This window comes from Lolium rigidum, chromosome 3 (genome assembly GCF_022539505.1).
Source record: "Lolium rigidum isolate FL_2022 chromosome 3, APGP_CSIRO_Lrig_0.1, whole genome shotgun sequence".
Taxonomy (NCBI): Eukaryota; Viridiplantae; Streptophyta; class Magnoliopsida; order Poales; family Poaceae; genus Lolium; species Lolium rigidum.
Window position 1 is genome coordinate 55,044,609 of NC_061510.1, and position 12,163 is coordinate 55,056,771.

At 45.8% G+C, this 12,163-nt stretch overlaps 1 protein-coding gene across 1 annotated transcript; it reads left to right on the forward strand.

Annotated features, from left to right (window-relative positions):
• The first annotated feature begins 948 nt into the window (after window positions 1-948).
• LOC124696143 (homeobox-leucine zipper protein HOX12-like) lies at window positions 949-1,973 on the forward strand. The gene is made up of 3 exons (XM_047228914.1): window positions 949-1,160; window positions 1,271-1,593; window positions 1,697-1,973. Exons 1-3 carry the CDS (start codon window positions 1,070-1,072, stop codon window positions 1,964-1,966), a joined length of 684 nt encoding a protein of 227 aa, XP_047084870.1. The 5' UTR covers window positions 949-1,069; the 3' UTR covers window positions 1,967-1,973.
• The last annotated feature ends 10,190 nt before the right edge of the window (window positions 1,974-12,163 follow it).

Consider the following 12,163-nt stretch of genomic DNA (forward strand, 5'->3'; position numbering starts at 1 on the left):
GCCATCAAACCCTAGCGGTGGCGGCGCTGCCTTCCCCCTCCTTCTCTTGCGATGTGGCCGGAGGACAACAATGGGTGAAGCCCGCGGGTCTGACGCCAACGGGGCAACTTCTCGTGACAGCTACGGAGATAATGGGCAGCGTGGCGTACACCGGCGGGGCCATGCGATTGGTGGTCAGCCCCCTTGCTGGGCGGAGGTGCGGGTTCGAGGGAGGCACAACTGCATGTAAAAACCGAGCCAATTTCGGTCATGCTGGACGATGGTGCGGTTTCTCATAAGTCGTTAACTTGTCGAAGACATCGTCGCTGCATGTCTCTTCTCCTTGCTCGGGCTGCTTCCAAGGAAACCCTAGATCGTCATCTCCTGAAGTAGAAGTTGGCGACACTTTGGTGTCGTTCTCCCTCCTTGGAACATCATTTTGGCCACAAAAATTAATTGGATCTCGGCGCCGTTCACCCCCTAGTCGCACATACATGATATTATTAGTGCGGCAAAATGCATCGGCGGAAAGCCAGAAATGCACAGGAATTTCACAGTTTTGGCCACAAAAATCAACCTCCACTCACCCGGCGCGCGCGTCTTTTCGCCAAAAGTCACCACTGTGTTCTTAATTAATCGCATGGGAGAGTATTACGTAAGCATGTCAATTAAGCTTAGCTTGTTTGCAGATACCCGGCCAGACTGCTCCCGCGTTTCATTTTCCATTATCCAAAACGAGCACAGAAAAGCTAGCACGGCAAAAAGTGATCGTCATCGGCAGATGACAATTAACAACACGACACACACGCATCGCTTTCTCGCGACTCCACACGACGAATTATTAAGCCTCATCTCCTATCTACTACCAGTGCCAGAGACTGCCAGTAGTACCTCACCTCTAGTGTCTATAAATTCCCCCGGCCAAGCTCCGAGCTCATAGATTCGGACACCGCTCACTGGACAGCACAGCAGATTGCTAGCTAGAGTCTCTCTCAAAATATCCAAGGTTCAAAGCCCAAACCATCTCGATCAGAGCCGATCAAATATTTACGCAACAAGTGATATAGTGTTTGCTCATAGCTCTACTTGAATGATGAGTCCCATGGAGGAAGAGATGCTGTTGCTCCCTTCGTTCGCCTTCCCGGAGTGTTTTCCGGCCGACGCCGCTGCACCAGGCTCCGGTAAGTTTTGTTATCACTCTGATGACTGGGTTAGCTAGCGCACTATGTCATCGATACCTAACTGCAATGCGTTTTTTTTTTTTTTGAAGGAACTGCAATGCGTTGTGCAGGCGGCGAGCAAAAGAAAGCCGGCCGGCAGCGGCGGAGGCGGAAGGCGTCCGCAGGCGATGGCGACGACGCGATGGCAAAGAAGCGGAAGCTGAACGACGAGCAGGCGCAGTTCCTTGAGATGAGCTTCCGGAAGGAGCGCAAGCTGGAGACGTCGCGCAAGGTGCAGCTCGCCGCCGAGCTTGGCCTCGACACCAAGCAGGTGGCCGTGTGGTTCCAGAACCGCCGCGCCCGGTACAAGAGCAAGCTCATCGAGGAGGAGTTCTCCAAGCTGCGTGCCGCCCACGACTCCGTCGTCGTCCACAACTGCCACCTCGAGGCCGAGGTACACACACACTCCTTCTAGAATTCTTGAAAGCTGTAGACCTGTACTCCTGTAGTAGCTAGCTGGAGCTGGTTCTGCTCTACTAACATGTGCATACATGCAGCTACATAGGCTCAAAGAAAGGTTGGCTGAGACAGAGGAGGAGAAGAGCAAGATCATGGCGGCGGCGGCGGCCACAGCAGGAGGTGGGGGCAGCAGCCCGAGCTCGTCGTCCTTCTCCACGGTGACGGACCACGCGGCCATGGTGGACCAGTTCGAGATGGAGGGTGCGGAGGCCAACTTCGCCTACATGAGCGACTACACCTACAACAACTACTTGATGGACTTGGCGGCCGGCGGCTACCTCGGATGCGTCTACGATCAATTCAGCTGATTTGGGATAGCACAACCGTTCTACTCCTATGATCGATGTGCGTATGCACGTTACGCACGTTGCAGTAGTAGCAACTAGTAAGGCAGAACTCAGAAGTTGGTGGTAGTGTCGATGGGTCGATCAATGCGACAGTGCCCATGGAGAATCTTGCCAGGCAATGTACATTATAACTGTTATTGGTAATGTTCGTACTGCATTATTTACCAGCCTAGCTACTCCTATTTCAAGTTCGAGGCGATAGCAGCTGAGAGCAAAAAAAAAAAAAAACTCTTAAAGAATATCAACAGCCATGCACATGATATCTAAGGGCAAGTACAATAAGGTCAGTCAGTTGGTTATAAGAGATAAAATGTTATAAATTTTCTTAGTTGGAGGAGAGAGATTATGAGAGAGAAAAAAGTGGGCTCTTATGCAATAGTCAGCTCTAGCACGTGCTCCTAGGCACTATGTGAGACTAAAAGGTGGGCCATGTATTGTAAACATACTACACTCTTATTTTACTAGCTTACTATTGTACATGCTAGCTATAAATTAATTATAAATGATGTGGCAAACTGTTATAGCCGGCTGCCAGCTACTCTATTGTTCTTGCTCTAACTAGGTCTGGGTGTTCGCAATTCCTCCCCTTGCAGGGTAAGGTAGAAACTAGAAAGAGCCAAGGCTTAGGGTAATAATGTACTTTAACTATCTGATGTTAAAGTTGGTACTACCACGAGTAAATTCTTCGATTCTGGGTTTGGAAAAAAGCCTGAATACTATGTACAAGTATGCCGCGTTTACCTCAAAAAAAAAATATAAGTATGCTACTGTTTTCCTTTTTTTTTTTTCATTTTCGGGGTTCTCATTGAGCATCCAAAATGTAGCGTATGAAGTTTATGGGAGGTTCGAACTTTGAGCAGCAATAGATTTGTGGTAGAGATATAAAGACTGAGACAACACAGAGAGAGTGGTATGTTAACATGGCAATACTATGCGTCAGCGCATATGTCACACACTTGCCTTGTATAGCAAAAACCTAAGCTAAAGTTCCTCGAAAAGTGAGCCTGTAAGGAAACAAGCTAACAATGTTCCACCATCTTTCAGCGGTTCATCCAGTTGTTGTTGATTAGGAAGCTATAACTAAAGTACTATCCAACTAGCTAAACTAATCAAAGCACACGATAGCCGTGTTTCGCCTCGCCATGGCCCTGATCCCTTTCCTAAAAAACCTTTCTCACATACAATGACACAAGACTTTCTTTAACCCTCGCAGTTGAGGTACATTTTATTCAAAAAGAACTAATCACCCTCCTTGAGGGCGGTATGCCCGGTCATGTGTACACACAGGGCCGGTCCTGACCCATGGCAGTCATGGGCGGTTTTGTTTACTATGGGCTGAGAAAAAATTACTAAGTAGGATTGGCTTAAGATTGCAGCGAGAAAAGGATTGCCTCGGTTGGTTTCCGTGAAGAAAGGGGTAGACGCGATTGATTGTTCGTCTCTCATCTGGCTATCGACCCTATCGTCGTCGATCGCCTCTGTTAGGATTTGCCCACAGATCGATCACATCAAACCAGACGGACAAACGCGGAGACAAAATTTATCGCCAAGGGTGCGTATCGTACCCTCTAAATCTTTTTCTTTATTTCTATTTTCTCAGCTCACCGTGTTGTTACAAGCAGCAGCCTCACGTGTATATATATATACACGTACAGCCAAGACCAGAACAACCGACTATAAGAAAAACTAAACCTACACGTACATGAACTCTGGCTAGACTCAAGGCCAAACCTTCCTAAACAAGCTAATCACTCTACGTCTAACCCAAGCTGACTAAAACACGGACACGTACATGACTCAAACCCGTAGAACCTATACGTAGCTAATTCATGTAGGACTCGTACACAAACGAGTATGACATGCAAGCCAACTATGACTCACTATTGGAACTTGTCAAAACAAATACTAACCAAACTGACTCTAACTAGACTAGGCAAGATTATTGCTAACAATCTCTCCCTAATCTTGACTCTTGGTCTTCCGTGCTTCTTCGATCTTGACTCCTTTGCATATCTGCGTCTTATCTAGGTCTCGCTCCACGACAAGCTTAATTGGCTCTCCCCAATTTTGACTTGGCGAATTTACGGAACAATTCAAACATGATCCGGACTACCCAGCCACGCTAGCAACCGTGGAACACACCGTCCACCCTAGCGCAATACATGCCGACTACCTCGTGGACTACACAATCCACTCCAGCCTCATGTAGAGACAGGTCCTCATTAAAGAGACTCCCCTTCACTAGTTTACCGCCCCCTTCACACTTGACATTGATCCTCTCGTCGAGACACGTAGACGACTTGGTTGAGGCACGCTGACAGCTACCCGCTATCCTCTTGTTGCGTCTTCGCCCATGGTGATATCCCTCACCGGACAGTCCCTCAACCTCCACACGCTTCAACTGCAACAGATCCTCACAGAGACAAGCACTTGGACACAACGACGACTCACACAGACAACGCCGACACGACGCGCCAACTTGCACGACGATGACTCCTTGACTCATCGAACTCCTCCGAAGACGACTTTGACGAAAAACCCGCGGACGACGATCTTGACGAGACTCCCGGTACCACACCTCGGCACCACCTCTCCCATCAACGATCATCCACCTCCACCGCCTCGCCAACGACAACACCCTGCCGCCCCTTCCGTGTCGCTCCACCGAGCGACAATCGCCCGCTGCCTCGCTAACAACAGCGCGACGCCTGCTCCACCCGGCCGCTTTGCCGAGCGACTGTCGCCCGCCCCGAGGCGCTAGTAGGGTCGCCTCCCCGGGGCAAGCGTAGCTTCAAATCTTCGACCTCGCTCTGATACCAATTGTTGGGATTTACCCACAGATCGATCACATCAAACCAGACGGACAAACGCGGAGACAAAATTTATCGCCAAGGGTGCGTATCGTACCCTCTAAATCTTTTTCTTTATTTCTATTTTCTCAGCTCACCGCGTTGTTACAAGCAGCAGCCTCACGTGTATATATATACACGTACAGCCAAGACCAGAACAACCGACTATAAGAAAAACTAAACCTACACGTACATGAACTCTGGCTAGACTCAAGGCCAAACCTTCCTAAACAAGCTAATCACTCTACGTCTAACCCAAGCTGACTAAAACACGGACACGTACATGACTCAAACCCGTAGAACCTATACGTAGCTAATTCATGTAGGACTCGTACACAAACGAGTATGACATGCAAGCCAACTATGACTCACTATTGGAACTTGTCAAAACAAATACTAACCAAACTGACTCTAACTAGACTAGGCAAGATTATTGCTAACAGCCTCGCCCGACCGCTTCGGCGCTCCAATCCTTCGTCTTGCTGATCGTTCGTCTCTTGTACGTGCGTGATTGCGTCTTGCCGATCGTCTCGCCCGAGCTGCCTGCCATGTTGCCTCTATGTTAGTCCATGATTAAATGTCCCTTCTAATTCTTCATCTAATCCATGACTAAAGCTACTGTAAATTGTTTAAGGTCAACTACTGCAAAGACATTGGTCTTGGAGTATATTGCAAGACAGATTAAATGGTTTGGCTAAATGTTGTACAATATTAAGAAGGATATCTTAGACAACATTGATCTTAAAATTGTTCTCAATGATTTTGCATCTAGGAATGCGTAAAGAAGCTTTTCTATGAAGCATTGAAGCATAATTAATTGGCATGGAATCATTGTAATTTGGTTTTTATTTGAGGTCATCAAACTATTAGAAAACACTTGTTATATTTTTCTCCGATTTAACTTCACTGCAACACAATTCGCAATTCGCAATTCACGTCTGCCGCCACCGAATCGAGATCACTGGCGAACGAATCGACGTACCTTCCACTAGTCTGTTTTCGCCGTCTGCGACAGTTCCTAGCGGCGGCTGCAAGCTCCTAGCATCGGCAGCGAGCTACAACTCGATTTGCGCGTCGGTGAGATCGGATTGGACAAGCTCGACTCCAGCAAAAGGTACGTCGATTCGTTCGCCAGCGGCCTCAATTCGGTGGCGGCAGACATGAATCGTGATGCGGTGAATTTAAATCGGGGAAAAGTTTAGACATTGGAACATGTGCCCGAGAGAGGAGGGAGGAGAGAGATAAGACGCGTGTAACATTTCGGTCACTTATTGATTGCAGTGGGATGTAAATAAACAGCCGCTCCGTGTTTTTGGTACCGCGGAACTAACTCCGCGTACTTGTACCAAAAATGTTGGAGCAGCTCCAACTTCTCAGAACCGCGAAGTTGAGTGCGGAGGACACCATAGCACACCTCCGATACAAATCTAATGGTCCTAAATTCAACCTAGAACTAACTTAATTCTTGGCGGACCTGGAAGTAGCAAATGGATTACTTTACGTAAGAAAAAGAAGACCAATCTTAACAAACCATCATGGTCTAGAACATGCCAAGTGCGTGTGTTAGTGTGTGCTCTAGTGGCCTTGAACTGTGGCACCTTTCGAAGAAAGCAAATGGCTATATGATTCCATTTAAACTTCGCATTAGCGCTAGCTGCGCGCCGTTAGTTTACACGTGTTGCCGCCATGCTCTCTCTGTTTCGCGCCGTAAGTGGAGAACCTCGCATTGGGCTCTCCGTGTAGGATTTTCTTGGTCGGTTCCAAAATTAGCTGCACGCTACGAGAGGAAACAACCAGCAAACCGCTAGCGCGGCACGTAGAGGACGTTGCTCTCCGTCCGCGAGCACGTACTCTTTTTTTTTCGATAAAGGTCCGGCATGCATATGTACGCGAGGAGACGGCTGCCCAATCGCGGACGTAGTATCAAGTTATTCGAGTAGCAACCGGTATACTATTTTGTTTCATTTACGGTCCTCCTCAAGAGTATGTGAACAATATTATTTTATTTGTGGAGGCACGACTGAGGGTACAATGATGAATATTTTTATCTCACATAGTTGGGGGCGCGATCTACAGATTGTTCCTCCAACATCACCATGTTGGCCCTTTGTGCTATGTAACTTTTTTTTTTTTTTCATTTTTGATGGATTTATACAACTGCGTGCATCCTAACTATTGTATAATGGTGACACAAACTTTCAAGAAATAAAATGTCCTTTACTGAAAGAAAATGAAGGCTTGTTGCAGCAGCTACCTACTCCTGCCTATCTTGCAAATTGTATCCCTGGTTTTGATCACTCATTCGATCCAAAATCATTCTTAGATTAGTAGTCGTAGTAGGAGCGTGCCATAGCCCTGGTCTTTCTACCGAGGAGATTAGGTTCGGTGACAGTGGTCACGATAGTCAATTAACTAAGATTAGTGAGTAATGGCCTTGGGATCCACAGGTTGGAGACGGGGAAACAGGAAGGGGAGGTGTCCGCGATAAGGATGGCAGTGCCAAGAGTAGTTTAGAGCCCCAAAGCAAGGTTATGTTAATTAATTTTCTAATGGATGTGATTCTGTATGATGTGCACAATGACAGCGGGGAGCCAAACTTCGGCTTAGAATAGCTCCACAAATTTGAAAAAGCTATGTATATATGGTTGTTGGGACTTGAGAGAGACTGGACGATGCAACTTAATTATCGTACCTAAACAAAGAAAATAATATCAGTGTGATCGATGATTCTTACCTGATCTCCAAATCATGTGGTGTCTCGATGTTGACTGAGGCTGGTAACCCAATAGGGGTTTGTTGCACGAATCGCTGATGAACTAGGTGCTATGCTCATGTTGCTTTTAGCTCGCGCTCGGCTAGCCGAGCCCGACCAGGACAAAACTGTGGGTTGTTGTTCGTCTCTCTCCCGAGCTAGCTATGTCTCTCTCCCCCCTCTCTCAAATCCATCTAAAAATCCGCTAGATTTTTAAGATCTATCCGTGGATTTCAGCCCCAACCCCTCCCTCAAGGTAATCTCCTCCTAATCCCTCCTTTTCATCAAAAAAAATCCACACATTTTTTCTATTTATGCAAGATTAGGTGAAACACCAGTTTATTTATTTTATTTTGAAACGGGCACAAAAAAGCGTTGCCCCATTCGATTAATTAAAAAGAAGTTTTACATGAATAATTCATGAGGGTCCAAAATTATAAAAAGCGTTGCCCCACTCTCCCAACTTTATTTATCGCAAGTCTTTTTTTGCACCGGCGATCACCCAAAGTCTAGCCTCCTTCTTGATGTTGGAGAGGAGAACGAAAGACGGGGTGTGCTTTCTTCGGAAGACACGAGCATTTATTTCATTCCACACCTCCCAAGAGACAAGGAGGGTGAGAGACGCGACCCCGCCTTGCGGCTGGTAGTGGAGCCGCACGACATCTTTAAACACCATTTCTTGAGAGAGTGGGTGGACCATTGTTGGGGATGAATGTCGTGTAGACCAAGCCAATCCCTCACAAGTCCCCAAAGCCGGATGGTGTAGTGGAATTTGGGGGAAAGGTGAGAAGAAGACTCGGTGACATGCTTGCAAAGCGAACACAATCCACATTGAGGCAAAGCAAGCCAAGAGAAAAACTTGATCTTAGGAGGGGGCCAAATCTCCAAACCAAGATGTTCATTGATGTCATCGTAGCGCTTAAGAATTGTTCATTGTTTGCCGATATTACAGAGTATTGCCCATTTGCCGCTAGCTTCCAAATGATTCATCTTCAATGCATTCATTGAGGTGCATCTCTCTTAGCTATGTCCAAAGATCCAAAAGTTGACTAGCATGTGCCATGGAGAAATTTTCATATGGAGTTATCTTTCTTATCCAAGCATCATCATGCATGGCACTTTTGACATTCCATTTCTTGTTCTTGCATGTGTTGAAATGAGGGGTGCTACATTTTTTGGATTGGAATCATTTAGCCATGGTGCCTCACAAAAAGGTGTCTTGTGGCCACTCCCCACCATGATAAAGGTAGTAGAAGAAATCCATGTCAAGGACGGAGCATGGGTTGCCCATTCCTAGCCAAAAAATTCTGGGTCCTTCCATTCAAATCATGGCCATCTAAGAGGAAGGGCTCTTGCAAATTTCTCAATATTGAGCACTCCGAGGCCACCAAGATTTTTTGGCGGCAAACCATGACCCAATTCACATTGCATTGTGCACTAGTGGTCTTGTCCTTAGCGGACCAAAGGAAGGCTCTTTCCAACTTATTTTTTCTCTCGAGGGTGTCCATGTGCACATTGAGAGCTTTCAAGTAGTAGATTTCTTGGGATGTGAGCACAGATTTGACAAGGGAGGTGCGGACGACCATGGTGATGATCTTTCCATTGTAAGACGGGAGTTTACTGACGACTTTGTCCTCAAGGTGTTGGAAGTCATCGCGACGGAAATGCCAAATGGAGAGTGGGAGGCCAAGGTACTTCAATGTGAAGGAAGCTTTCACCACCGGAAGACCATGATGGAGGACTTCATCTAGGTTGATGTCATCACATCTAATATGAACGACATAGCTTTTTGAAGGTTGGCGCCAAGCCTACTGACCTCATGATACGTCCAAAATGTATCTACTTTCCCAAACACTTTTGCTATTGTTTTACCTCTAATTTGTGTATTTTGGATACAACTAACATGGACTAACGCTGTTTTCAGCAGAATTGCCCTGGTGTCCTATATTTGTGCAGAAACTCAACTTTCAGGAAAATCCCCGGGAATAATTGCAATGGGCCTATTTTCATAGAAGATTGACGGAGCCAGAAGATGAGACGGAGGGGGGCCACGAGGCGCCCACGCCACAAGGTGGCGCGGTGGGCCCCTGGGCCACGCCGGTCTATGGTGGCGGCGCCTCGGCCAGCCTCCGACGCTCCCCTCTGGACTACTTAAAGCCTCTGACCTAAAAACGCGAGGGGGTTCAACCAATCTGCCAGAAGACATCCAGAACTCCGCCGCCATCGCGAAACTCCGTCTCAGGACCAGAAACTCTGTTCTGGCACTCCGCCGGGACGGGGAATTGGAGGAGATCATCGCCATCATCACCACCGACGCCTCTCCATCAACCATCCATGCTTCCCCCATCCATGTGTGAGTAATTCCCCCGCTGTAGGCTGAAGGGGATGGTAGGGATTGGATGAGATTGTTCATGTAATAGCCATAAGATTGTTAGGGCATAGTGCCTAGTATCCGTAGTCGGTACTTTTATGATATTGTTGCAACTTGTTATACTTAATGCTTGTCACTAGGGCCCGAGTGCCATGATTTCAGATCTGAACATGTTATTGATTCATGATGATATTCATTGTTTTATGATCTTACCTGCAAGTTGTATACACATATTGCTGTCCGGAACCCGAGGCCCCAAAGTGACAGAAATTGGGACAACCGGAGGGGAAGGCGGTGATATGAGGATCACATGTGTTCACGGAGTGTTAATGCTTTGCTCCGGTACTCTATTAAAAGGAGTACCTTAATTACCAGTAGATTCCCTAGAGGCCCAGCTGCCACCGGCTGGTAGGACAAAAGATGTTGTGCAAGTTTCTCATTGCGAGCATGTACGACTATATACGGAATACATGCCTATGATTGTTTAGTACTTGGATACTGTTTTATTACTATCTGCAAATGCCCTGCCTTGATTGTTACATGAGTTCTCTTATCCATGCAGCGCCCGTTCATCCATCCCTGTGCCTACAGTATTTTAATCCTGCTGTTTACTATAATCACTACTGTTGTCTTTGTTACACTGCTGCTTATATTTTACTACTGCTACTACTATAAAACTGCTGCTACTGATAAACTCTTGCGAGCAAGTCTGTTTCCAAGTGCAGCTGAATTGACAACTCCGTTGTTAAGGCTTACAAATATTCTTTGGCTCCCCTTGTGTCGAATCAATAAATTGGGTTTTACTTCTCTCGAAGACTGTTGCGATCCCCTATACTTGTGGGTCATCAAGACTATCTTCTGGCGCCGTTGCCGGGGAGCATAGCTTTATTTGCAAGTTCACCTGGATTGATATTGTTCGCTGCAAATCCTCCATCATGGGTAAACCTCGCGATACTAAAGTCGCCATATTACCCTCCACTACAAGAAAAGGTACAACTCTGAGTACCTCTTCTGTTCTTGATTCACCATCTGTGATAAGTCAACTTGTTTCACCACCACAAGCTTCACATGCTGGTACTTCTGCTGAATCTGAAAATTCCTCTTATAATTTTGATGATGCTTCTACTGCGCTTGATGATAATGGTTCATTAGGTCCTTTTCTAGATGCTACAATTGCAGGTCTAGACAAATTGAAAATACTGAAATTCCTAATGAAGATACTGTTATACATGTTAATTCACCTGATTCTGTTGAATACTCTAGTGATGATCTTGATGAAGATTATGTGGAACTTGATGATGATTTTATTGATAAATGTAATGCTACTACTGATGCAAGTAACATTAAAAAGCTTCTTGCACAACGTGCTCGTTAGATATAAACCTGTCTCCTGATCCTAAATTTGCCACATCTCCTATAAACATTAAGGATAAGGATTATGATTTTTCTCTTGATTTATCTCATATATCTATTGTTGAGAAAACACCTTTTTGTGGTACTGAAAAAGAAAGTGCTGTAGAGCACATGAATGAGCCGTCTACTTTGAGTAGCTTGTTTTCTGATGATATCAAGAAGCGTACTTATTTTGTTGCTAAAATTTTTCCTTTCTCATTAAAGGATGATGCTAAAACTTGGTATAATAGTTTTTCACCTGATTCTATTGATAGTCCAACTGGTTTGCTTGATGTTTTCTTTCAAAAATACTTTCCTGCTAGTGCTCAACATATTGCTTTACAGAAAATTTATAGTTTTGACCAGGACGATGGAGAGAAATTGGCTGAAGCCTGGGCAAGGTTTTGCTCTCTTATCAGAGCTCGGCCTGGACATGATCTGGAAAAGCATGACTTACTTGGTATATTTTATAGTGGACTAACCATTGAGTCTAGGGCATACCTGGATAGTTGTGCTAGTTGTGTTTTCAGGAAAAGAACTCCAGACGAAGCTGAAGAATTAATGGCTAGAATAGGCCGAAATCATGATGATTGGACTACACCTGAACCAACCCCAACACCAATATTGAAGAAGAGGGGTATGATTAAATTAAATGATGAGGATATGAGGGAAGCCAAGAAATCTCTTAAGGAGAAAGGTATTAAATCCGAAGATGTGAAGAATTTACCCCCCATAGAAGATTTATGTAAGATAACTCCCCCTTCATCCACGATTGAGGTACATTCTCTTCAACG

Bases quoted from the DNA above. Each gene is read 5' to 3' on its own strand.
- LOC124696143 (XM_047228914.1), top strand. From the start codon at position 1,070: ATGATGAGTCCCATGGAGGAAGAGATGCTGTTGCTCCCTTCGTTCGCC. The intron at 1,161-1,270 runs GTAAGTTTTGTT...TGCGTTGTGCAG, and splicing joins CGCCGCTGCACCAGGCTCCG to GCGGCGAGCAAAAGAAAGCC. The intron at 1,594-1,696 runs GTACACACACAC...GCATACATGCAG, and splicing joins ACTGCCACCTCGAGGCCGAG to CTACATAGGCTCAAAGAAAG.